The 26,814-nt window shown below is 44.7% G+C and overlaps 1 protein-coding gene across 1 annotated transcript in view; it reads left to right on the top strand.

Moving 5' to 3' along the window:
• SMS (spermine synthase) overlaps window positions 1-22,431 on the top strand; it is a 64,015-nt gene extending 41,584 nt beyond the window's left edge. Inside the window, exons 8-11 of the mRNA XM_049767444.1 lie at window positions 7,627-7,741; window positions 9,076-9,155; window positions 20,506-20,621; window positions 21,901-22,431. Of these exons, the coding sequence (XP_049623401.1) occupies window positions 7,627-7,741; window positions 9,076-9,155; window positions 20,506-20,621; window positions 21,901-21,940 (351 nt within the window). The 3' untranslated portion in view covers window positions 21,941-22,431. The remainder of the gene's footprint in view (window positions 1-7,626; window positions 7,742-9,075; window positions 9,156-20,505; window positions 20,622-21,900) is intronic.
• The last annotated feature ends 4,383 nt before the right edge of the window (window positions 22,432-26,814 follow it).

The raw sequence follows: 26,814 nt of genomic DNA, 5'->3' as shown, positions 1-26,814 counted from the left end.
ATTCGAGCCAACCACCTTTGGTCCTAGATCGGCTGCTTGCAAGGCAAACACCGCTGTGCTATCTCTCCGGGCCCATGAACTATCTTTAAGACAATTGAAAAGACAGTTTGATCATTTGGAACCTGATTATTTGGGAATTGAAGTTTATTAAAGCAGTCCTAAATATGATTGGTTAAAATAAGTAGATCCTCTTGTAAGGGAGGGAAGGAATTCATTTGCCCTCTACTCTTCTATTTACTGGCTAAAAATACTATCAATAAGATTAATATTCCCATGCTGGAGGCTGCCCTACAGCCATCAGTGGGATTTCAATGATTCCACTTTAGGGAGAGTGGGTTACACGGGTGGCAAAATATGAAATAATGAGACCATACAAAATAAATTGTATGGGAGCCCGCGTCTTCAATAGACAAGACAATTTTACTCTCTAGGCTGGGAGTATATAAAGGGTAAAGGGACAGTCATATCATGAAAGGAATGCCCACATTTATTTTCTTTTTAAAGTAAAGGAATTATCAATGTACATTGTTTGATTTGAAAACAAATACACACGGCTTTAGGTGGTTTGTAATCTTAGAATAGAGTTCAGTTAGGAGCCAGAAGATAAAAGGAAGGCCGATTTCTTACATATCAAAATAGTCTATGCTGCATGCTATGGCATTCCAAAGTATACATGGGAAATAACCAGAGGAAATGGAAGTAGATTTAGAATTTAGGCTTGAGTATCTTAATAGGCAGAGAAATATAGGCTCCTGAGGGAGAGTTAGTGACTTTGAGGAGAGGAGATTGGATACTTTTGTTTGTTTGGGGCCCACATCAAACTGTTCCAGGTTACTCCTGGTGCTCTTCAAGATAAATGGGCACTTAGGAAAATAGCAAGAGGCTCGAGTTTAAGGTTTAGTTTCAGTGTGGCCAGTCCTGGTTGCATGCTCTGGAGACAATCTGGTAGTTGAGGTTTTTTTTTTAAAGAGTGTGTGTATATGTAGGTTTTTTTTTTAGAGAGAGTGTGTTGTGTGTTGTGTATGTGTGTGTGTGTACACACGTAGTGATGCTCGGGAATCACTCCTGGCAGGTGCAGTAGAAGTTATGTGATACTGCTGCATGCAAAAGTCCATTGCATGCAGAGTAAGTGACTTATCTGCTGGACTATGGCTCCCATCCTAGTTGAGCTCTTTTAGGAGGCCCTTTCCCTTTTTTATTTTGGGTCACTCTGGTGGTGCTCAGGGTTTACTCTTTGCTTTGAGCTCAGGAGTCACTCCTGGCTGTGCTCAGGATCATACAGGATGCTGGGAATTGAGCCCAGGTCAGCCACATGCAAGGCAAATGCTCTCCCTGCTGTGCTATCGCTCCAGCCCTGGGGGTCATTTTTTAAACAAATAGAAGGGAGGTCATGGACAGACCTACGTAGTATTGACTTTTCTGGTGTGCAGCTAGAAATGAAATACCCATTTTATCTCCTTTTTTGTATCTCTATTGTTGTTAAGGTAACTTTCTTTTCTAAGTAGTGTTTATGGTCTCATTGTAACTTCCATTCCTTACCACCCCCCAAAGTGCCCAGGACTGTCCATCATTGTCGCTGTAGTACTTAAATCCACTCCAGCTGCCGCTGGATCTCCTCCTCCCCATTCTACTTGGTCAGTTTAGTTTTGTAATCCAAGGCCAAGAATTGGCCATCATCAGTACTGTCTAGTCCCTTGTTTTTGTCTTTCTGTGTATACCACAGATGAATAAGATCATTCAATATTTATCCTTCTATCTTATTTCACGTAATATGACATCCTCTAGTACCATCCAAGTTGCAGCCAGTGTAATATTTTAACTTTTCTTACAGCTGCATAGTGTCCATTGTGTGTGTATACTTCAACTTATTTCTCCTTTGTCTATTGTTGGGCATTTGGGTTTCTCAAATATCCTGGCTATTTACTGTGCACATGTTGTGAGGAGAGCCTGTCTCTAAGTGACAGGAACCAGCCAATGCTAAATTTTGAATTTAAGGGTACTAATTTGGTCTTGCATAAAAAATGTTATGTTACCCTTTCATAAAAGCATGTATTTTTCTGACCTGCTAAGCCTACAGCCTTTTGCCTCTAAATATGACCTAGAACTCTGTCAGGGGGAGGGGGGAAATTTGGGTACTTAAAGTACAAGACATAGATCAGAGAGGAGAGGTACCCAGATTTATTTGGCCTACCACCTCATTTTTAGAAAAAAATTATTCAGGTACCCTCAGCTCCCCCGTCAACCTTTACAAGAGTAAATAAGTTAGCACCCCAACTGCTACTGCTCCATTGAATTGGGGGGACAGGGGTGAGATGTGGCATAGCATTGCACACTTGGGGGGAACACTCCTGTAGCTGATTAAAGTATTAGACAAATAGATTTTCACCAACCAGGTAAGTTTTTTTTTTAAAGTAAGTTGAATTTATTTGCATAGAATCTTAAATGAATATCTACAGACAATTTAATGGTACTTAAATTTGTTGGCAGTATACCACCCACTTTCCTAAAAGTGTGTACAACCAGTTTGATTGGCATGTTACGGTTTTGTTTGTTTGGGGGGGCTGGAGCGATAGCACAGTGTTAGTGCATTGCTCTGCACACAGCCGACCCGGTTTGATCCCAGCATCCCATATGGTCCCCCAAGCTTTCCAGGAGTGATTTCTGAGTGCAGAGCTAGGAGTAACCCCTGAGGACCACCAGGTGTGGCGCAACCCCCTCAAAATAGTTTTGCTTATTTTTGGTGGGGAGTTACACCTGGTGGTACTGAAAGGCTAACTGTTGGGGGATCAGACTGAGTGTTCCTACATGTAGACCATATGCTGCTCCTGTTTACATTTCTCTCTCTCTGATCCCGGTCTTTAAAAAGATGTCAGGATTTAAAGTTACATTAGAATATAGTTGTGATTTTGTTTTTCAGAAAAAAAAGGTTACTCTTGGGAAGATTTAGAAAGGGCAGAGGGTCAGATCTTTCGAACTTGATGGTCTTTCAGGCGAGCTCCTCCTTGCCATTGTCTCGGACATTTCTGGCTCTGCCCAGACTTTTTTAAGCTCTAGTGAATCAGTCTTTCAGCCTACACTGCTTGGTTGTTTCTAGCTTGTGGACATGAAAGATTCAGTGGAGTGAGTTGAAAGGACATTTATTGGAGGTTCTAGATAACTCTCCAGAAGTGGTTTAGACTCCTGTCTCTGGATCTTTTTGTGGGGTCACGAACTCACACATACTACATGGAAACAGAATTAGTAAGATGAACCTTGTAGTTGGTGTAATTAGAGGCATGATTCTAAGTGGGAAGCAGAGTCCTGACGTGTGACTCTGTGTGAGAGCCCAGTGCTTTGATGGTGCTTTATTTAAAGGGATCTTATTTATTTGCTTCTTGATTTCATTAATCACATGTGACACTGGTTTGTTTAAGTCATGAATAAGGTGTTCAGAAGAAGGAAAACTGTGGCTCAAAGGAAGAGGGAGCCAAAACTGAGGCCACAGTGAATCCGAGCTGGGTTGTGGCAAAGATGGTCAGTGAAGCTCGGGGTGACCTCCCCTACCAAACCGAAATCCTTGGCAAGTTAGCCATCGGACTTGAAGCTACTGAACATTGAACTTGAAAAGGATTTGGGACCTCTCTGATAGCAAGTACTGAGTCCAGGTCATTGCCCTGGAACCAGGCTCAGCACTCCTCTTTCTCCTGGGGACAGACTGCAGGTATTGAGTGTCTCACAGACCCCTTCTCTGCTGCTGCAAGAGGCTGTATGAGATAAAGCTGATCTCCAGAAAGCCTTTTTTTTTGAGGGGGGCGGCAAATCCAGTGGTGCTCAAGGCTTACCCCCGGCTCTGCAGTCAAGCATCACTCAACCTCCATGCACTAGAGCCTTCCCCACTAAATTATCACTCTGCCCCCCACAAAGCTTTTCTTACTTAACTTGGCACAGGAGGCAGCTTGAGGCGACCCACCGGACAGCTTGCCAACTAATCTGTCCTAGATCATCAAGCAACTCTGTGATTGTTAATTGCAGGTTTGAGATCATTTTTAGGCAAGTACTCAGGTTGCTCTCCCATGACAAGAACATTCTGCTATTTCTCTGAAATAAGACTTTGGGCTTCAGTTAGGAAAACAGATGGCAAGGTTGTAAACTTCATTGCATAAATTTAAAATTTTAATTACCTCCAGAAAGGGGAAAATCTAGAGAAAATACTATGCTTTAGAGCAAACATGTATGTTTACTTATTCAGACAACAAAAATTAAAAAACAAATTTTTTTATTTGTATCCAAGCTTTCTTTTTCATTTCCTTGGCTGTCAGCCCTCAGATCCTTGCAATTTCCTGAGCTCTAAGAGCAACTGGTGCGTGTTTTTCAGAACGTTCTGCTCAGGGCTGGAGCCATAGTGCATAGGGTCGTTTGCCTTACATGTGGTCAACTCAGGTTTCACCCCAGCAACCCCATATGGTCCTTCTGGCCTACCAGGAATGATCCCTGAGTGCAGAGCCAGGAGTAACCTCTGAGCATCACCAGATGTGGGTCTCATTCTCTCCCAAATAAAGAGTGTCTGTTCTCTGGTTGTGCTTTTTTTTTTTTTTTTTTGGTTTTTGGTTTTTGGGCCACACCCGGCGGTGCTCAGGGGTTGCTCCTGGCTATCTGCTCAGAAATAGCTCTTGGCAGGCACGGGGGACCATATGGGACACCGGGATTCGAACCAACCACCTTAGGTCCTGCATCAGCTGCTTGCAGGGCAAACACCGCTGTGCTATATCTCCGGCCCCTGGTTGTGCTTTTTTTTTTTTTTTTTTTTTTTTTTTTTGGAAAATACTAGAGTGTAAGTGAAGACAAGTGTGAAGAGCCCCTTCGTCTGTCGATGACTTAGGTAAATGAAGGTCATTTTGGAAAAGCACCTGGGGAGTACTGAGGGACAGCTCTGTCAGTGGACCAGCTGCATGGATCCAAACCTTAAAGGACCTTTCCAATTCCTAGCCCAGCAGAAGTATCGTTTTTGGGTGGGAGGCAGGTGGTTTGGGCCTGGTGGTGCTTGACTCTCTTTTGGCAGTGGCCTGGGGACCATTTAAACCTGGATAGGCTACATGTAAGGCATGTGCCTTAATCCCTGTGCTATCTATCCAGTCCCCTGAAAAAAAATCTAGTCTGCTTTAAGATGCTGACTTCACCCAAATCTCTTGGATTCATTTTGTTTTCCAGGTGTCCTACGCATTCATCTCATCTACAAATCATGATGATGACTATTACAAATCGTAATTCCCAGCTTTAGTTGACTTTGCCAGCTCTGTTCAGGGCCCTTCCCCTCCCCAGGAATCTATGACAGCCTGTGTAAAGGACAGACCAGTTCTTACTGCTATTTCTTGGCTCCAGGTTGTGGGTCAGACCCAGTCTTGTCTGTGGCTGTAGATAAGATGTAGGGAAGAGGCACAAACACTGGGAACCACAAGCTGATTTCTTTGACTTTCTCTGAGCCAAGCTCTGACCTCCTGAGCAGAATATTGTTATGTTCCCTGTGGCCTGCTGTCCACACAAGCTTCTCTTTCTGGGCACTGCAAGGAACAGGAGAATCTAGCTGCTTCTCCCACAGTTCTGGTCAGTCCCAGGGGAAAGGAGACCCCTCTAGCTTGACCCCACCTTTCTTAGGCGGCATGCTTCTGTGAGAATTGTGGCCATTTTATTATGCACAGCTCAGGGCCAATGAAGTCCCTCTCTGTTAGTGTTTCAAGTCTCTTGTCCAGAGTCCTAGAAGCACATGAGAACACTACTCAGGGGCTAGAGTACTAGTACAGCATGTAGGGAACTTGCCTTGCATGCGGTTAACCCAGGTTTGAACACCACTATCCCACATATATGGTCCCCCAACTCTGCCAAGAGTGATCCATGAGCATTGCTTGTTGTGGTTCCAAAAAAGAAGAAGAAACTCTATTAGAACAGCGGGGAGGGTGATTGCTTTACATGCAGCCAACCCAGGTTCTTTCTTCAGAATCCCATCTGGTCCCCTAGCAATGCCAGGAGTGCAAAACTAGGAGGAAACCTGGCATCACCAGGGCCCCAACAACATAAGAACACTACTCATGTTTGCCCTCCCTCTAGCAAGCAATTCTGAGATGCCAGATTGTAAAATCACCCAAGCGCCATATTTCCAAGCCCAAGTGGACAGATCTGAAGAAGCTGTGAAGAATTAATAAACTAAGTCAGTCAAGAGAGAATCAGAGTTAGATTGGCTTCTTGCCTCATCATTTCCCTGTATGTGCCAAGCCAAACTGAAAACCTCTCTATTGAACCAGGTATATATTTACTAGGAGTGAGGAAGGTCTAGTTAAATACAAAAGTACCTATCCATGTGGACTTTTACAAGTCAAAGGACTTAGTGAAAAGAAAGAGGAAGTGTACCTATTGAGTAAAGGTCAAATATTTGTAAGGTCACACCCTGCCTTAACCCCAAACAAAGGCAGTTTCCCAACTTCCTTTTTCTTTTTTACCAAGCCCTTTGATTTGCTTGTAAAAGTCCACCTAGATAGATACTTATGTTGATCTGGCTTGGCCCATGCTGAGACCACTAGGCAAGAAGCCAATCCATCTCCATGATACTCTCCTGACTGGCTTATGTTTTTGATTCTTCATGGCCCCCTGCCTCATACCCATTCACCAGGGGTAGAAATACAGTGCTTGGGCTGCTACTACACCAGAGATAAGGATTCAACTCAGTTCTGACATTGTTGAGGCATCAGATCCCTAGGTGATGGAGACACAATCCTCTAAGTCTTCTAAGATTGGTTGCTGCTTTTGGTGGAGGCCAACAGGTCAAACCTGCGCAATTCCTGCTTTTCCCACTTTCCCCTCGTGTTTATGACTGGTGGTAGGAGCTGGTATGTGCCACAGGGTTAGCAGCAGCAGCACTCATGCTTCTTCCAGAACATTGTAAAACCATAGGTTCATAAAACGGTGGTAAAATACACAGGGAAATAAACCAGCGCTGTGTGTCCTATGAAGGTAAGCTAGGAATTAGAGCATTTAGACAGCAATGGATGGGCAGTACTGACTGACCAGACATGAGTCTGAACTGGGTTTTCCAGAAAAGTACCTTCATGGCTTATGTTTGGGGGCTTTGGGGAAAGTTGTGCCATCTTTCAGATTTAGCTTCTGTAAGATGAGCCATGGAAGTAGTTTTTTGGATGGAAAAAGAACGTATAGGGACAGCAAGATGGCACGGGGCATAGGGTACTTGCTTTGCACACTGCTGGCTGAATTTGGATCCTTGGCACCAGGTATGGAATTCTGAGCACAAAGCAAGGAGTAAGCATTGATCCGCTGCCAAGTATTCCCTCCCAAAGTAAATAAACAAATGTTTTTTTTTCCGGCCACACCCAGTGATGCTCAGGGCTTACTCCTGGCTATATGCTCAGAAGTCACTCCTGGCTTGGGGGACCTAGATTAGCACGCACAAGACAGACGCCTTACTGCTTGCGCCACCACTCCAGCCACATAAACAAATGTTTTTGAAAAGAAAGGAAGGGACCCAGACAGTGTCCAGAAAGGATGGCCGCTGAGCTGCGGCAGAATGGATGAAGCGCTGTTCACCAAGTTTTGGTTTCTGATCGTGCTGAGCTCACCTGCCTCTGCTTTGTTGCCTAATAGGTGCTCATAGAAGACTGTATTCCAGTACTGAAGAGGTACGCCAAAGAAGGGAGGGAGTTTGACTATGTCATTAACGACTTGACGGCTGTTCCCATCTCCACGGCGCCAGAAGAAGGTAGATTTTATCTTGCTTTACTTTTCCAGAGATACTGTAGGCAAATGTTGCTCTTAGCATGTGAGGGGAAGAGGAAGGATCTTCAAGTGTCCAGTTCAATCCCAAGTTCTGTTATTTCCCCTTCTCATGGTGCCAGAGTTCAAACCCAGTCCAACTTCCTCACAAGCTACATGCTTGACCCCTGAGGTATATGCTCAGGCCCAAGTTCCTTACTTTTTTTGTTTTGTTTTGGGGCTACACCTGATTCTGATCAGGGTTACTTATGTCTGTGCTTACGGAGCACTTTTGGAAGACTTGCAGAACTATGTGGGATGCTGAGGATCAAACCCAGATGCATGCAAAGCAGGTGCCTTCCCTGCTAGACTATCGCTTCATTCCTAAGTTCATTTTTAAGATGTTTTTCACAAGGGCAGAGCCATAGTGCAGTGGGTAGAGTGCTTGCCCTGCTTATGGCCTATCTTGGCCCAATCATCAACATCCTACCATATGTTCCTGAGCTTACCAGGAGTGATGCCTGAGCACAGAGGCAGGAGTAACCCTGACCACTGCAGGGTGTTGAGCCCTCCCCCCATCAAAAATAAAAGAAAATTCAAGAGAAGATATTTAGAGAGATGCTTAAAGCAAAAAGCCTGGATCTGGCCTCTCCTACAACTGATTGTGCAAATAAACTCACTCATTTGTGACAGTTTCTAAAGGGACTCATGCTAACATCGATCATTTATTGATCATTTCTATTTTCTTTGTTTTGGTGTTTTGTTTTGCCCTGCTAGGAATTGAGCTCGGGGCCTCACATGCAAGGCAGGTGCTCTATTGCTGAGCCACCTTCCAACCTAATTATTTATAGTTTTGTACACCAGTACTGGGCATATTGGTGAACAAAGTTTCTAGGCAACATCAGAGACAATTCTCCTTCAAAACCACTCTTGAAATTACTGTTGGCTTGTTGTTTCAACCTGCTTTATTTAAACTAGCTTTCCAACACAGTGGTTTTCTTGGGGGGGGGGTGCACCTTCTGGTCTCTGGTGTTTTGCTTGTGATGTTTCTTGTGATGTTTCTTCAGGACGTGTTCCTTTATATTTCAACCACTGCCTTTGAGTGGAACGCGTTAGTTATGCAAATAATTCATTATGATGGTACACTTGGTTTTGATCTTGTTCACGACAGTGGGACACAGTCCATCATGGTTTAAAAGTTCTTGAGTACTAAGTCTCCTACTCTTTTTTTTTTTTTTTTTTGGTGTTTTGGTGCATTAATATGAATGCTTAATTTTTAAATGTAGTTTCTGGTACATGAAATCCATATTTACGAGGTGTAATTTTTTTTTTAAAATCCAGATTCCACCTGGGAATTTCTCAGACTGATTCTTGACCTCTCCATGAAAGTACTGAAACAAGACGGGAAATATTTTACACAGGTAGGGTACTTAACTCTTCCCCTGAAACACTCTAGAATTTTCTATCTTGAAACTTGAATGTATATTCTTTGAGTTTGTATCTGTGAAGGATACAGAAGCAGGATTTGACAATTCTTTCTAGCAGGAAGGTTTCTAAAATCAGGGACCTGTCATTGATGGGGAATTCATGCTTTCTGTGGGACACTTACCACCTTTCAGGTGCATTCACACTGTCTGTAGTATAAATTGTCGCCACCAGATGGCGGTAGAGGATCGCGAGTCTCCTCGATCCTGCTGACTAGAAAAGCAAAGGAATCAATTAAATTGGAGCAAATGGCTTTGACTGTAATGGGAGCTGCTGCCACAAGATGGAAGCTGGTTGTGGAGTTCTTACTCTTATTTTCTCGTGTGTGTGTGTGAGTGTGTGTGGGTGATGTGTGTGTGTGTTTTGCCACAAGATGGAAGCAGGTTATGGAGTTCCTATTCTTATTTTCGTGTGTGTGTGTGTGTGTGTGTGTGTGTGTGTGTGTGTGTGTGTGGTGTGTGTGGTGTGTGTGTGTTTTCTGCCACAGGATGGAAGCAGATTGTGGAGTTCTTTTCCTTATTTTCTCGTGTGTGTGCATGCGTGCGTGCGTGCGTGCGTAAGGGTGCGTGTGTGTGTGTGTTTTCTGTCACAAGATGGAAGTAGGTTGTGGAGTTTTTGTTCTTATTTTTGTGTGTGTGTGTGTGTGTGTGTGTGTGTGTGTGTGTACGTACTGAGGGAGTCCTGGGGGCAATTCCCTCTAACATTAACCTTGGTACTGATGACACTTGTCCAGACTTATCCGGATCCAAACCCAGTACCTCCACACACCAGGCATGCACTCTAGCCCCAGATCCACAATTTTGCAATGAAGCTTGAAGTTTTGATTTCTTTTGTTTTGTTTTTTGGGTCACACCCGGCATTGCTCAGGGGTTACTCCTGACTTTGTGCTCAGAAATCGCCTCTGGCACCACGGGGGACCATATGGGATGCCGGGATTCGAACCACCATCCTTCTACATGCAAGGCTAATGCCTTACCTCTATGCTATCTCTCCGGCCCCGCATCTTGATATTTTTTGTTTTGTTTTGGAGCCACACCTGGTGACACTCGCTCAGAAATCACTCCTGGCTTGGGGGACCATATGGGATGCCGGGGGACCGAATGGCAGTCCGTCCTAGGCCACATGCTAGATCAGATCCATGCAAGGCAAATGCCTTACCGCTGCGTCACCGCTCTGGCCCCTTAATTTATTTTCATAATTTAATTTGATTTTTGCTTTTGGGCCACACCTGCCAATACTTCCAATGACTTGACTCCAGTATATGTGCTCAGGAATTACTCCTGGCAGACTTGGGTCCATATGGGATGCCAGGGATTGAACCCAGGTAGACTGTGTACAAGCCAAGTGCCTTACATGCTGTACTATTGCTTTGGCCTGAAGTTTCTATTTTTTGATATATTACATATTTATTCTACAAATGGACTTAAAATTCTGCAAATGTAACTGGCAGAGCTAATTACTTGATGATCCACTTTCCTTACTTGGTACAGAAACTCCCTGATTTATATTCAGTGGAAGAGACCAGCACTTAGGCAGGACTGTACTGTACTCTGGTTTCATGTTTTCCTTTCCCCTCCCTCCTTCCTTCCCTTCCTTTCCATATTTATTTTTAGCAGTTATAGCTGTAAGGATTCAATTTACAGATATATTTTGAATTGTAAAACTGTATGTTCTATTTCTTGATTTCTTTAATTAAATCACTGAGAGATAGAGTTCAAGGTCGTTCATAGTTGAGTTTCAGACATAAAATGTTGCAATATGCCATGTATCCCTGTACTAGTGTTAAATTCCCACCACCAATGTCTCCCATCATCCCATCCCCACCCTAAGCCTGCCTCTATGGTGGATACCTCCCACCTTCATTCTTTTATTCCTTTATAGGCACCATGGTTTGCAGTACTGTTTCTGATTCTCTTCCCCTATCAGGGATCACACATGTGCTATTGTTGTTTTCCTCAGTTAATTGAGAGATGATCACTGTGGATCACAATTGTGTTAGTGCTGCTTAAATGTATACTTGTCAGAGTCATGCTCTCTAATTGGGGTGCATTTCTGGTTGGCAGGTACACTGGACTGCACTGCTTGTACATCTTGCTTTCCAGGTAGTGCTTGCTGTGGTTCAGCCTTCAGTTGTGGGGTGCACACATCCATTGGAGCTGAAAGTGGCTTGCAGCGCCATGTTGTTGTGCTTGGCCCAGGCACTAGAAATCACAAACAGAGCCTCTTACATTTGTGAGGCAAACATCGGCCTCCAAGCCTTCGCCTGTTCTGACTCAGCATTTCTCTTTTATTGTTTGTTTTTTTTTTTCGGGTCACACCCGTTTGATGCTCAGGGGTTCCTCCTGGCTATGCACTCAGAAATCGCCCCTGTCTTGGGGGGACCATATGGGATGCTGGGGGATCCAACCTCGGTCTGTTCCTTGGCTAGCACTTGCAAGGCAGACACCTTGCCTCTAGCGCCAGCTCGTCGGCCCCTGACTCAGCATTTCAAGGGGGAAAAGCTCCCCTCCTTCAAGTGTCTTCATGCCAGGAAGTAGCCTCAAATTCTTGCTTTAGTCCCTGCCAGAGTTCTGGGACTGTGCTTAGAACCATTTAGCAATCCAGAGAATCTCCTTGAATTCAGCTCCAGGCCCTGCTCCCTTCCCTTCTCTCCCTCCTACATGAAGGAGAAGCTGCCTCCACCACACCTGGGGACTAATTCCCAGCCAGGCACTTGGCAGAAGTGTCAAGGAACTTCAAGGCACAGGCCAAGGCCAGGAAGTAGATTCTTTCTTCCTGAAGTTATAAATCATTATTTTATAGTCTTGACTGTTTAAAGCAAGGGGGGAGGAAATGTAGCTGAATAGTGGAGCACTTGCCTTGCATGTGTGAGACTCTGGGTTTGATTCCTGACTCCCTCCCCCGCAAAAGTAGTTTTCTGCAAACTGCATTTAGAATCTTACTCAAGACTTTGGGTCAGGGAGATAACACAGCAGTAGGGCATTTGCCTTGCACGTAGATGATTCAGCAGGTGGTGATTTGAATCCCGGCATTCCATATGACCTCTCGTGCCTACTAGGAGTGACTTCTGAGCCCAGAGCCAGGAGTAACCCAAGTGCTGCTTGCTGGGTGTGACCCAAAACCCCCCCCCCAAAAAATAAAAGACTTTACTCAATTTACTCAGCTTTTTACTAGTGACATCTGACCACAGTCATTCACTGCATTTTGGCTGCAGTGGTACCATTACAAAGGGGCAGTGGAGATGCTCTGCTCTGCAAAGTCAGATACCTTTCCTGGCACATCATAGATACAGTAGTGGCCAGTGTGGACTTTGTAGACCTATGACTGAAACCTGCTCAGACACGTGTGTTTCTTTTCACAGACATAACCCAAATGCATTAGATTGGGTTAGACACGAGTAGAGGTGTTAGATATTTTTTGATTGTGCAAATAGACACAAGTCTCATGCACCATCTAAAGGTAATGGGAAGCAGTTGGGTTCAACATAAACCAAAAGATTTGTATCAAACACCAGGTAGAGTTAGGAAGGAAAGGTGATTGTTGGGCATTTTAAATATTGTCTTTTTGGGGGAACTACCAGCTCAGTATGGAAGGCTAAGAGAAATGCCTTCAAGGAGAACAAAAACCTCTTCATAAGTAGTAGTGATCCAGGTTTTGCACAATTGGCCTTTACAGACTTTTACCAAGCACTATATTATATTTACCCAGAGCCGTGCACATTTCTAACACCTACCCAATAGGACTGTATTGCTGTCCTGGCATTCTACCTTGGGAAGCTCAAGGTAAAGTCATTTATATTCTCACAGCATGCTTGGGGGGGTCAGTTGTGTTCCTGGAAGCCTTTCCCAAGCACTGATGGGTGTAGGCCTCTGGAGAAAGTGGCAGAAATAGCAGTCCAAATGCCTGGCAGCTTGGTTCCACAAAGGCTGCCAGCGTAAGGCTTTTTCAGCTGCTCTTGTCATGTTGTTGCCTGAATTCGTGAGTTCTGGGGATTGTATGAAAGATTAGTAACCAGAACTCGGATACAAAAGAAGTTGGACTTAATTGTTCAGTTGAAGTAGATGGTTCCTGTAGAATATAAGCCCTTTAGATGGGCTCAGATGGTGGTGGATGGTGATGGAGGGATGAAAGGCCTTTCTCCTCCAGCCCAGGCCACGCACTTGTCTGCCCCCCTGTTCAGCCGGCAGTTCTCAGATGATCTCGGCGGGTAGAAAACTCACTGGCAGGCTTCTTCAGGAGATATCATCTTTATTCAGCCCTGGCCAACATGTGTGGCCTATCATAACCTTTTATGCTGGATCCTTATTCAGTCCTGCATTCTAAATTGTCTTTCAGCCATCTCTCCTCCTGTTTCCTTCTCCATCCTCCATCCATGCAAATCTGCTTTGACCCTCAGGCCAAATCTTTTTGTTACCTACCAAAGACCCAGCCCATGAATTGGGCAGGTCTTTCTTGTAGGTAAGGTTACACAGAAAGAATGGGGTATGGGGTTAATCTGCCCCTTTTTTTCTTAAATCAAATAAAAACAAAAGAGCATAGGTTCTCTTTTGTTTTCCTGGCTTCCACCTATAGCCAAAGGCGGGTAATATTACCATAGCAACAAAGTTGCATAAACATAACTTTTCTGCAAAATACACCTATAATTTAAAATTTTCTTTTTTTTTTTTTTGGTTTTTGGGCCACACCCGGCGGTGCTCAGGGGTTACTCCTGGCTGTCTGCTCACAAATAGCTCCTGGCAGGCACGGGGGACCATATGGGACACCGGGATTCGAACCAACCACCTTTGGTCCAGGATTGGCTGTTTGCAAGCCGCTGTGCTATCTCTCCGGGCCCCCTAAAATTTTCTTAATGCTTATTTACCCAAGCACTATCCTGGAACTTCCTAGTTCCTATTGCTCTTAATGCTATTTTTTTTTCAGGAGTAATTTTCTTTTTTTTTAAATATATTTTATTTAAACACCTTGATTACATACATGTCTTAATGCTATTTTAACCAAGCATTTTATCCTGGAACTTTCATGTTCCTATTTAATTTTTCCCTACACACAAAGTACAAGAACATTTATACAGAACATACATTTTGAAAACAGGCTACTATATCAAAATACACAGTAAAATATTATGCACTTAAGAACATTAACTATGGAAAACTATAAAGTACATTTAAATCAGCAAGAAAATGACTTAGATTAAGAGATACACCTGAAGCAAAGTTAGATGCAGGCAGTTTTAAATCAGATTTTTCAGTTGGGCTTTACTCCTTTTTTAAAATTTTTATACCACTTCCTAATTTTATCCCATCACCAACACCAATTGTCCAGGCACGGGGCTTCTCCCAGGCCACTCTCACCATGTGGCTTCACTTCCATGGAGTCCCAGCCCCTGCAGCTGGATTGGGGCTGGGTCCGCTCGTGCTGTTCCATCTCCTGATCTGGAGGGCGAGGCCCAGTCGGAGTCCCAGTGTGCGCCTGCCGCTTACCGCAGCAAGAGTGGCCTGTGCTAGGTGGGAGCAGTCCTGTGCTTTTTGCTGAGAGTGATGCTGTCTGCCGCTGCAACTGCTGTCGCTGCAAGCTTCTCGGCCGCAGTTTCTCCACCGGGCGCATCTGGGTGTACAGAGTTCAAAATGATCCAAGCTGAGAGTCCAGTTCGAAATTTTCAAAGTTGGAGTCCATTTTTTTTTTTTTGTGGTTTTCGGGATACACCCGGCAGTGCTCGGGAGTTTTTCCTGGCTCCATGCTCAGAAATTGCTCCTGGCAGGCACGGGGGACCATATGGGACGCCGGGATTCGAACCGATGACCTTCTGCATGAAAGGTAAATGCCTTACCTCCATGCTATCTCTCCGGCCCCCTGGAGTCCATTTTTCATGCTGAAAGTAATGATTCAGTAAGTCACTCCATTTAGAGAAGATTTTTCTTCCTGGTCCGTTTCCAATCAAGGCCCTCCATCACTCTCTGAGGAGGCTGAGTTTTTTGGAAAAAGGATTTTTGCAACCAAGTCTCAGTCCTGGGCCTTAGATGGGGGTGATCCAAGCTTCCACCACCCTTGTTTCAGTTGCTCTTCTGCCCCCAGAAGGGGTCTCGGCCATCTTTGAAAATGGCTCTACATGGTGGCCCAAAGTTTTGGGCTCACTCCAGCTGAAAAGAGCCAAAATCAAACTCAAGAACAGAAATCTCACCATGATCGCTGTCCTCCTGGGTCCAGGGTTCAAATCCACGTTCAGGGCCTCAGTTGTAGAATAAAAGCCCTTTGGATGGGCTTGGATGGTGGTGGATGGAGATGGAGGGAAGGAAGCAGGAGGAGAGATGACTGAAAGACAACTTAGAATGCAGGACTGAATAAGGATCCAGCGTAAATGGTTATGACAGGTCACACATGTTGGCCAGGGCTGAATACAGATGATATTTCCTGAAGAAGCCTGCCTGTGAGTTTCCTACCCACCGCGATCACCTGAGAACTACCGGCTGAACAGGGGGGCAGACAAGTGCATGGCCTGGGTTGGAGGAGAAAGGCCTCTCATCCCTCCATCACCATCCACCACCATCTAAGCCCATCTAAAGGGCTTATATTCTACAGTTTCAGGCTCCTCCCCAATGTCCCTGCTTCTCTTTGGCTATGCATGACTACTTTTTTTCTTTCCCCAATGCCTGTTCTAGGTTACAATATGCTTATCACATCCCAGTGCTGTTTGCCCACCTCCAGTGTGCAATGGCCTCTGCCATCCTGTCTTGTATACATATTGCTGTGCTGAAATCTGCTGCTTGAACTATGTTATCTGTATCCAGTTGGTGGTTTGTAGCCACGATCCCATCTCCCCCCACCCCTTCCCTTGCTTTCCTTGGTCTCTAGTCAGAGCCAGCTACTGGATGAGAATCTGCTGTTCTGCCTTCTGTCTGGGCAGAGGGGAGGGGTCAGAGAGAATTTGCCTGCAATGGCTACCCTTTTTAAATTTTCGCTTTTGTTTTTTGCTTTGGGATAACGTCCAGCGCTGATCATGGCTTATAACTCCCGGCTCTGTGCTTACGGATCACTTCTGGCAGGCTTAGACGACGAGATGGAGAACCATGCATTGATGCAGGTCAGCCTCATGCAAAGCAAATGCTTGATCTGCTATACTGGATCCCTCTAGTCCCCCGGGGGCTTCCCTTTTTCTCTGATCTCCCAGCCTGCTACCCCATTGGCTGTTCTGAGCGGAAACCTTTTTAAAGGTTTGAGTGACCAGTTGAGTGAATGAGTTGACCTGTGTGCCTCCATTGTGGTGCATGCATTTATAACGCTGCCCTTGAGGTGTGCCCACTGCTGCTGCCTCTCTGCAGTGAGGGGAAAGACAGATGGAAAAGTTCAGCCTGTCATTTGGTGATTGTGGAAAGCACCACATCCCTGCCGGAATGTTTATCTCCCAGTGGTGCGTGTCATGTCACTCGTGTCACTGTCACTGCAGCTTGGTCAGCCTGGGAGAATCAAGCTGCTGGGTACACTTCTAGCAATTTGCATCCAGAATTGTTTTCATGGGACCGGGAAGCAGACCTGGGGTTGACCTCCCTTTTTTCTCCCCTCCTTTTAAAGGGCAAAACACACAAAACTATGTCTGTGGCCTCCTTATAAGAGATGCCAAATCCCACCCCATTCCACTTGGAGAACTGAACATCACCAGTACTGCCCTGCCGCACAGCTAGCTCTTCCCTAAACATTGCCCACCTTCTCCGAGTGACCCTCTTTACTGTTGTTCTGTTATTGACATGCTGTTTTCTTTCTAGATGCTTCACACGAGTATCTCCTAAATCATTTGTAGTTTTATTTGCGTTGGAACTTAATCAAAATGGTCTTGTTAGAGACGTATTCTTCTGGACATGTACAGAGAGTCTACATGTTAACACTGAAGTTTTCAAAGCCACTCTAACTGTGCTGAAATCTGTAAAGTGAAAAAAAAATCAGTATCACCTGCCTACTCACACCTAAAATGGGAGCAAGCCAGGAATGCTTTGGAGCTGCACCTAGCAGTGCTCAGGGATCACTCCTGATAATACTCAGGGAATCATATTTAGTGCTAAATTGCATGCAAGACAAGTGCCTTAATCCCTGTACTAGCTCTCCGCCCACCCCAACCTCCGGAAGGGAATATTTCAATTTCTGGTGCTCTTCTCCAACTTAATATAATGTTTCATTCTTTTTGTTTGCTTCTTTTTTGTTTTTGTTTTTTCGGCCATACCCGGTGATGCTCGGGTTACTCCTCGCTATGCGCTCAGAAATCGTTCCTGGCTTGGGAGACCACATGAATGCCGGGCTTCCAACTGCATTCCTTTTTAGGCTAGCGAGTGCAAGGCACACGCTTTACTGCTTGCGCCACCACTATGGCCCCTGTTTTATTATTTTTTTTCTCTCTTCCACCCACCCAGGAGTGCTCATGGGTTACTCCTATCTTGCATTCCAGAATCACTCCTGTTGGACTTAGGGGAACAGTATGGAATGCTGGGGTTAGGATCCTGGTCAACTGCATGCAAAGCAAGCTTCTCATCCACTGTACTGTTGCTCCTAAATCCCAAGCATAATGCTTAATACTTCTCTATTAGACTTTGGTTTGACATCTTTGTCGGGGCACTGGGTGTAAGACACACCCACAGTGCTCAAGGATTACTTTTTTTTTTTGGTTTTTGGGCCACACCCGGCGGTGCTCAGGGGTTACTCCTGGCTGTCTGCTCAGAAATAGCTCCTGGCAGGCACGGGGGACCATATGGGACACCGGGATTCGAACCAACCACCTTTGGTCCTGGATCGGCTGCTTGCAAGGCAAACGCCGCTGTGCTATCTCTCCATGCCCAAGGATTACATTTTTGAGTGATTCAGGGTTGCTCTTGCCTGTGTTTGGGGACCGTGTGGTGTCGGGGCTCAAACTCTGGCCTTCTACATACACAGCTAGAGCCCCTGGGTGTCACTCTTAATTAAGGAAGCTACTCCCAAAACTTCCGTTTAGAAGTTTTGGTAGACTTCTATTTGTAGTGAATTTTTTTATTTAAACTGCGTTTGGGGCCCCATTAGAAGAACTACTAGAAAGTTTTCTGCTTTTTTCTCGTATTCTTTGGAAGTCATGTCTCCCAATATGCCCGCTAATGAGAGTGCTTGGTGCCAGTGTTGGTGGTGGAAGGAAGGGAAAAAAGGGAAAAATTCAGCCAGCTGTGTACCTTGGTGGTATTTCCATTCTAGCACCTCCCCGGTTAGGAATATAGTCTAAAAACAGCCAGGCTGTCTTTGCTATTTGTGAATCTTAAATTACACGTGTGGTGTTTATATAGTCTCATAGTGAACTTGATGTTGAAAGCAAATTATATGCTGGCCAAGGGCATTTTGGTCAAATCCCATCGGGGACCCTAGATGATGGGTTACTAAACTGGCTGGTCCGACAGGGCTATGTCATGCTGAGTGCAGGTACTAAGTTTGCAGCGCCTGGGCCCTCTACCCAACTGCTCCAGGACAATGAGTTGTTTTTGAAGTGTCCCCAGGAACTCGTGCATAGTAGGCTGCTTCCATTTGGGAATCATTTTTCTCAAGCATGAGACTTGACTATCAGTTGATAATTAACAATGTTATGAGGAATAGGGGGCTTCTTTGGGGAGTATATCAGGTGGTTCCAGGGATAGAGAGAGCCCTAGGATTCCTGCTTGCCAAACATCCACTCTAACTGCAGCCATTTGTACCAGTTCGCCAGTGCAGGGGTGAAGTTATTAAGAAATGGAATCCTCGGGCCCGGAGAGATAGCACAGCGGCGTTTGCCTTGCAAGCAGCCGATCCAGGACCAAAGGTGGTTGGTTCGAATCCCGGTGTCCCACATGGTCCCCTGTGCCTGTCAGGAGCTATTTCTGAGCAGACAGCCAGGAATAACCCCTGAGCACCGCTGGGTGTGACCCCCCCCCAAAAAAAAGAAGTGGAATCCTCACCTCAAAAATCTAGTGCTCTTTCTAATGTTCAATGGCTCAGAGGAGGCCTTGAAACCAAATGCTTCTTAGGATTCCTGATTGCATAAAAGACCAAGACACACTGCAGGAGAACTGGCCAGTGCGGAATCCGTTCCACTTCTGTGCTCTGAAATGGCTCATTCTATGTCCATTCCACCTCTGTTTCGTTTCCACCAGCATCAAATCATCTTCATGTTTTTTTCCTCCTTGGTTATAGAGTGGCTGCTTGGAACTACCACAATGCTATGATTTAATTCAAATTATTCAGAACCAAGATATTTCCCAGCACCTCTTAATTGACTTGAACCCTAGTCACAGGGACCATCCCTAGTTGATGCAGAGGCTGAAAAAGTGGTGGCAAGAAAAGGAGGAAAATTAGAGCAATGAAATTGAGAGAGAACAGTTAGCACAGAGTGAGCCTGGGGTGCGTCTGTAGTATTTATGTTCTGAGTGAACTTTTGTTACCTTATTTTATTTACTTTTATCGATTGATTTTTGCAGCTAGGGACTAAACCCACAGCTTCATACATGCAAGGCAAACGCTCTATGACTAAACCACATACTTTGCCTTTCCTTTTGCTCTTTTATGTCTTAAAATAGATCATCAAGTGGGGTTGAAGTGATAGCACAGTGGGTAGGGTACTTGGCTTGTACACAGCCAACTTATGTTTGTCCCCTGCATCCCATATGGTCCACTGAACACCCAACAGGAGTGCAGATACAGGAGTAACCCCTAAGCACTCTTGGGTGTGACCCAAAAACAAACAAAAAATAGGTCATTGAGGTATAAAGCCCAATGGAATCCAGAAACTCCATAATATTGTAAGCCACTGATGAATGCCTTTAAAGAAAGGAAAAAGAATAAATAAGTCACCAATTTGGATAAGACATGGGGAAGTAATATAGTTCAGTGTCAGTATTATAATCTCTTAGGAAACTTCTGGAAATCAAGAACATATTTTTGATACTCATTTCTCAACACAAGAGGGACTTACTGGGAAAACTCTTGAATGGATTATGTGGATGAATATTGGCTAATTGCATGTATTGGGACAGTGGCTGTGTCACTAATGAAAAATTGGTCTCACTTCTTTCTCCTGCTTCATACTCTAATAATTTGAAATGGCTTGGTAAATGAGGTAGAAGGATAATGAGCTAATGGATCTATAAATAGAAGCCAATGCAATTTGTGAAAGTACAAAAGCCTTATCTCATTTTTGGAGATGGATTTTTGTCCAGAGCGCCCATCTCGTTCCCGTTTGTGAGAACTGCCACTGAGCACAGCTCTCATAGGTCGCAGCAATTCCATTGTTTGCTTTTCTCTTTTTTGATTTAGGGCAACTGTGTGAATTTGACCGAAGCCCTGTCGCTCTATGAAGAACAGCTCGGGCGCCTGTATTGTCCTGTGGAATTCTCAAAGGAAATCGTCTGTGTCCCTTCATACTTGGAATTGTATCCTTGGACCATATGTCCCTTGGGGGGCAGATTAACCCCCCCTGCTAGTTGAACATGGTACATCCCAGTTATACCCTGATATGCTTTTGGCATTGATTGTCAATCATTAGTGCACTGACCTGGAAAGGTGGCAGGCTCTGGGTTTCAAGCCAGGCTTGCACTTCAGAATAATCTCGCAGGGACTTGACGGTCCCCCTGATTCCCTGAAAAACTCTGAATGTGGCCTGCCACAACTCCTACAGAGATTTTATGTTCCAGAACCTCTTTCTCAGCATTGCCCAGAATGGGGTAGACTTGCAGATATGCACCTTTCCTTACCCATCTTGGTCACGTGGGGACCTGAGACCACTTAACCCTTGGGTCTTGATGTGCACTTGAGCTCTTTGGAAACCCTCACAGAACACTCACCTTTTGCATTAAAGTTCTCTGATAGCCCTTTTCGCATGCCACTTGACCCTGATTTGCAGTGCAGCGTGAGCATTAAAATGAGTTCTGGGCACCGCTTCATTAATGGTGGTGTTCTTCAGAGTTCCTACATCCTAAGCATGATCCTGAGAACCCCGTCAGGAGCCTGGAGGACCCTGCCAAGGATGCTCGTTGGTACTGGATAGGGAGCTTCTCTTTCTGACAGGAGTATGTAGCTGTGGGCAGACACCATGGATGCGGGGCTGCTATGGCTGGCTGTGGGCCCACAGGCTGCACAGCTTGGACCCCACCCAGTTCCCCCGCAGAGGACATGAACACAACATTTGTGGGCCTATGGCAGCAGGAAGCTCCCACATCATTCCCAGCCACCTGTCCCCGAATCAGCTGCCTTACACACACATACCTAGAGCATTTGCCGGACAGCCAAGTGTGGACATGTGAGATTTTAGACACCGCTTGTTAGATAACATTGATAGCAAAGGCTTCTACCTTCTGCATTGTTTCTCCCTCCATCCTTCCATCTCATCCCTCAGTTTCTCTACTTTCTTTTCCTTTTCCCCCCTTCTCTCTCTCTGTGACTAGCTCTCATGCCCTCCACCCTGGTCTGTTTCTCCTGTGCTCCATCATTCTCTCTAATCTCCCAAACCATCTCAAAGCCACACGAGCACAGTTTTGTATCATATCCCCCTTCTGTCCACCCGCCCGCAGCCTGCCCAGCCTCTCCTCAACATGATGCTCTAAGCCAGAATGTGCTTGTCTATCTTTCCATGATGTAGGCCAGTAATCACATTTCAGGGTGGCCTGCTTTCCCGGGCAGGACCTGTTACCATTCCTTGACTCCCTGAACCAGGTGGGTATTTTACACTGTCTGGAAGAAAGCTAAACCTTGAAGAGCTCGACCTTCGAATCGTGTGCTGCAAAATAGCCTTCCTGACCTTCCTGCGCTGTATATGCCATCAAAATGAATTAGGCAATTGATGGTCAATTCCTTCAAGTTTTTTTTAATTATTATTTTTAATTTAAAAAGAACCAATGGAAAAAATGTATATTTTGATGACCTAGGGTGTTGTTTTTTTGAAAGTCAGCTGAAGGATGATTCAGCAGCACAGCAAAGGCTGCTCCATGCACTGAACCCCTAGAATGTGATTTTTGTTACTTTTGTTCTGCGTGGATTTGTTTGTTGTTGTTGTCGTGTTTTTTTTTCCTCTTTGTTTTGATAGACTTCAAATTCAGCTGTTCGGAGGAATGAGCATCGTTTTTATTCTGGAGGGAAGTTCTTGATGGTGTTACCCCCCACCCCCCCAAATTGACTTAGATGTTACAATTTGGTGCTTTTAAGAAAGATTTTAAAAACTGAATAGCAGTGCTTCAATTAAAATTATGAGAGAAAATTTTGTGTGTAGGTGTGTGTGTGTTTTATTTCAGCTCAGACCTTTTCTCTTAGGATCTATCACACGGAGCTCAAGCATTCCCCCGGCTGCCTTTCTCGCTTCCTAGTTGGGCCAACTTTAGGCCCTCTTTGAACTGCTTTGAACTACTGCCTGGCTAAACTGTACACAGCTTACTGCATTCAGCCGTTCTCCTTTTTCTTTTCTCTTTTGGTTATCTGGTCACACTCACCAATGTCAGAGGTTACTCCTGGCTCTCCACTCAGGAATTACTCCTGGATGCGACTTTGCGGTTGGGGCTTCATGTGGAATGTTGAGGATTGAAACCAGATTGCTGCATGCAAGGCAAGCACTTTACCTGCTCCCTGTACTATCATTGTGGCCCCTTCATTTAAAAATTTACCTGAATGGGGCCAGATAGATAGCATGGAGGTAAGGCTTTTGCCTTGCGTGCAGAAGGTTGGTGGTTCAAATCCCGACATCCCATATGGTCCCCTGAGCCTGCCAGGAGTGATTTCTGAGCATAGATTCAGGATTAACCCCTGAGTGCTGTCAGGTGTGACTCAAAAAGAATTTACCTGAGTGGGGACTGCAGAAAGTTAAGTGGTTAGGGTGATTGCCTTACTTGTAGCTGTCCTGGGTTTGATTCCAAACATCCTCGATAGTTCACCGAGCGCTTCCAGAAGTAATATTTGCGTGCAGAGGCAGGGAGTAACACCCCTTGGGTGTTGCCCAGAAGTCAAAAAATTTGACACAAGGGGCTGGAGCGGTGGTGCAGCGGTAGGGCATTTGCCTTGCATGTGGCTGACATAGGACGGATCACGGTTCTATTCCTCAGCATCCCATATGGTCCCCCAAGCCAGGAGCAATTTCTGAGTACAAAACTAGGAGTACCCTTGAGTGTTGCCCAGTGTGCCCCTGCCAAAAAAAATTGACACGAGGAAAGGAAAATTACTCATGTACATACTCTGAACTATGTGTTATATGAAAAATCAAGGCCCTTTTGGATCACTGCTCTGAAACACTTTGCTAGGATTCTGGATGCAGACAGAATTTGTTGAGAGGCCCATGCCAAGAGCAACTCAACACTCGCCCACGGAAGTGCTTGTCATTAACCGCTCATATACCAAAGGGTAGTAACATGGGTTGTCAGACTTCACTGTTTTTCTATTACTGTTCTTTGAAGATTTACACTTTTATTGATGGAATGAGTTTTTCTACAACCAGCTATACTTAGGGATTACTCTTGGGTTGCCAGTGGGAGACACTCCTGATGGGATCAGAGTTGCATATTGACCATACAGGCTGCCAGGATCAAACCTGAGTCAGCAGCACCCTACCCTACCTGCTGTACTATAGCCCTGGCCTTTGGTATCTCTTCTAAGTAGAATGTGGTCAACTCGGGACATCCTTTGTCCCATCATAGGGTCATGGTATGTAGCACAGCCTCCTTTGATTTTTTTTGCTACTCTTAAGTCAAACCCAGTAGGTACTACTGGCTATTCTTGGCTCAATGCTTGTGGGGGAGGATTGACTGTGGAGCTGGGGATGGGAGTGGCTACACAAGAGCTTTAACCTCTGTACTATTCCTGGTTCTAGAATGATCCCCAAGTACTGCCCACGATGCAAAATAAGCTAGAATTGGAAATGAGTATGGCTACTTTCTTCCACATTTTATTGCCATGGGAAAATAAACAACAGATTGTATGAAAAAAGGCATTCAACACTTTTAAATTTTATTTTATTGAAACAATTGTGACTTTTTCTTTTTTTTTTCTTTTTGGTTTTTGGGTCACACCCGGCATTGCCTCAGGGGTTACTCCTGGCTGTCTGCTCAGAAATAGCTCCTGGCAGGCACGGGGGACCATATGGGACACCGGGATTCGAACCAACCACCTTTGGTCCTGGATTGGCCGCTTGCAAGGCAAACGCCGCTGTGCTATCTCTCCGGGCCCACAACTTTTTCTTGTATAGAGCTTGGCACCCTTGTGCCACTTCAAAGTCTTTTTGAATGCTATTCAGTGCTTTCGTACATGTTCTGTGTGAAGCTTAAAATGCTGGTCTTGGACTAGGAGATCACTCATGAGGCCGGAACACATGCTTTACCTATAGGAGCCCCAGATGAAATCCTTGGCTCTGTATGGTCTCACAAGCATTGCAGGGTGTGTCCCCCAATAACAGAAAACAGTACTGTCATTGTTGAAAGTGTTTTGCTCTGACCAGAATTGATTTCTTTTTTCCTTCTTAATGAAGGTGTGTTTGCTGTCTAGACACAGTATTACTAACACAGCATAAGGAACACAAGTGTACCTCAAGAGTAGCTTGAGGCTCAGATTCATTCCTAATTCTGGTGACACCCAAGTACTGCAGAGATGCTGATGCTAACATAAAGTGGTGCAGTTTGTTTCAGACTGTGAAATTGCATTTCAGATAGAGTACTATGGAGAAAAAGGATGGACATGTTTTAATTTTAGGGGATGACATTCAGTTCTGTAGTATTCATTTTTTTGTATTGGAGAAAGCCTATTTTACACTTTGAACATCCTTTGTAATAATTGTTTTTTAAGCTTTGCAAATTGATCATTGGTAACTAAACACAGTCTTTGCTTTAGTTACATTTTTAAACATAATTTTAATTTTAATCATAGTGGCTTACATATCTTTCACAGTAATATTTTAGGTACATATAGTTACATTTTAAGGAAAAACGTTAAAATCTAAACACTATTTCACTTTGATGGCAGGCATTAATCATAATGGTGCAGTCTTTATTAGAAACTAGAAATTTATTAGAAATTAGAAAGCTAATAAGGCTGCTTTTTTGGTGTTGGGGTCACACCCAAATGTGCTCAGGGATCTCTCATGGCGGGGGTTTGGGAATCAAATCATGTGGAGTGCCAGGAATTGAGTCCAGGTCTGCCATATGCAAAGCAAGTGCCCTGTCTGCTATTCTTTCTCTAATCCCATAAAGCTATTTTGAAAAGACAAGAAAAATATGGCTATCACTTAAATTTTATTCAAGCATATCGGCAGATATCAAGGATTGGTTTATTAAAAAGGCCATTTCCCCAGTCCTGTTTATCACAGTTTATCACATAGTCTGTTCTTGCCATTCTGAGCTGTCATACATCATTTTCAGTGATTTTGGGTCTGTGGTCATCAGCGTTCTTTGTGCCTTGCTCTCTGCGGCTCTGTGCGTGTGCCTTGTATTCTTAATACAGAGCACCATAGCTGGAAAGAGGCATTTTTATTTATGTTTTTTTTCTCTTTATTAAGCCAGGGGTCTCAAACTCGCGGCCCACGGGCCATTTGCGGTGCTCCGGACAACATTTTGTGGCCCTGCCCTAGAGGAATCTTTTTTGTTTTGTTTTGTTTTAGTTGTTTGGGTCATGCCCCCCCCCAATGTTCAAGGCTTACTACTGACTTTGCACTCAAGGATCACCCCGACTTTGCCTCCTGCGGCCCCCAGGTAAATTGAGTTTGAGACCCCTGAAAAGCACACCATAATTACACACATGATTGTAGTTGAGTTTCAGTCATAAAAAAACACCCCCCTCACCAGTGCAAGCTTCCCACCAACAATGCCCCCTCTCCCATTTCCCTCCTTCCCCATCCCCTGCTTGTATTGGAGAAGAAGGCATTTTTAATGCGGCTTTCTCTGCAAACTGTGATTGATTATTTGAAAGACCTGATTAATGGTTATCTAACGGGGGCGTAGGGACTTTGGGTTGACAGTGATTTTTACAGGGCTCGAGTAGTGCTGATGTCAGACTAAAATGTGCCACTGCATCCTGCCCAGTAGTGTCCTTGCTCTGGCTTCTGCTGACTTAAGAGTTTGTATCAATCTCAAGACATTGATTCCTTTCACATTGCTCCTGTGACTTCCTGGGATAGATCAAACATGGTATTCTCTTGTCTCCTTGGGTTCTCGAGACTTGATTCCAGCTCAATGTTTATTTTATCTTAGTAAACCCGTGCCAGTGAAGGAAGCAACATATTGATTTTCACTTGAACAGCCCCTTTCAGCAGCCCTGTTCCAGAGGCCAGTTGGGCAACATTATTTGATGACTTGTTACTAGGTCCAAGCTGCTGTGTGGCCTTGAAAAATGACTTGCCCTCAATCACTCTGTTGCTGAGTCTCTGTAACCAAACAGTCATTTGCACCGCTGTGCTTTGGGTTCCTGAGCTACTCTCATTTACATTCTCTTGCTTCATCTGAAAATAGCTTTGTTAATTAGATGTTAATCGCACTGGGATAGGATAGCAGTCTGGATTTGAAGTAGGTATGGGTGGTACCCTGTTTGTAGCAATTGTTCTCTGGGTTCCAGCGTTCTGAACTAGGACTTTTCACCTTTTGTATCGGGATTTCCTCGATA

The sequence above is a fragment of the Suncus etruscus genome, chromosome X (assembly GCF_024139225.1).
Source record: "Suncus etruscus isolate mSunEtr1 chromosome X, mSunEtr1.pri.cur, whole genome shotgun sequence".
Taxonomy (NCBI): domain Eukaryota; kingdom Metazoa; phylum Chordata; class Mammalia; order Eulipotyphla; family Soricidae; genus Suncus; species Suncus etruscus.
This window is presented reverse-complemented; position numbering and strand designations above follow the sequence as displayed.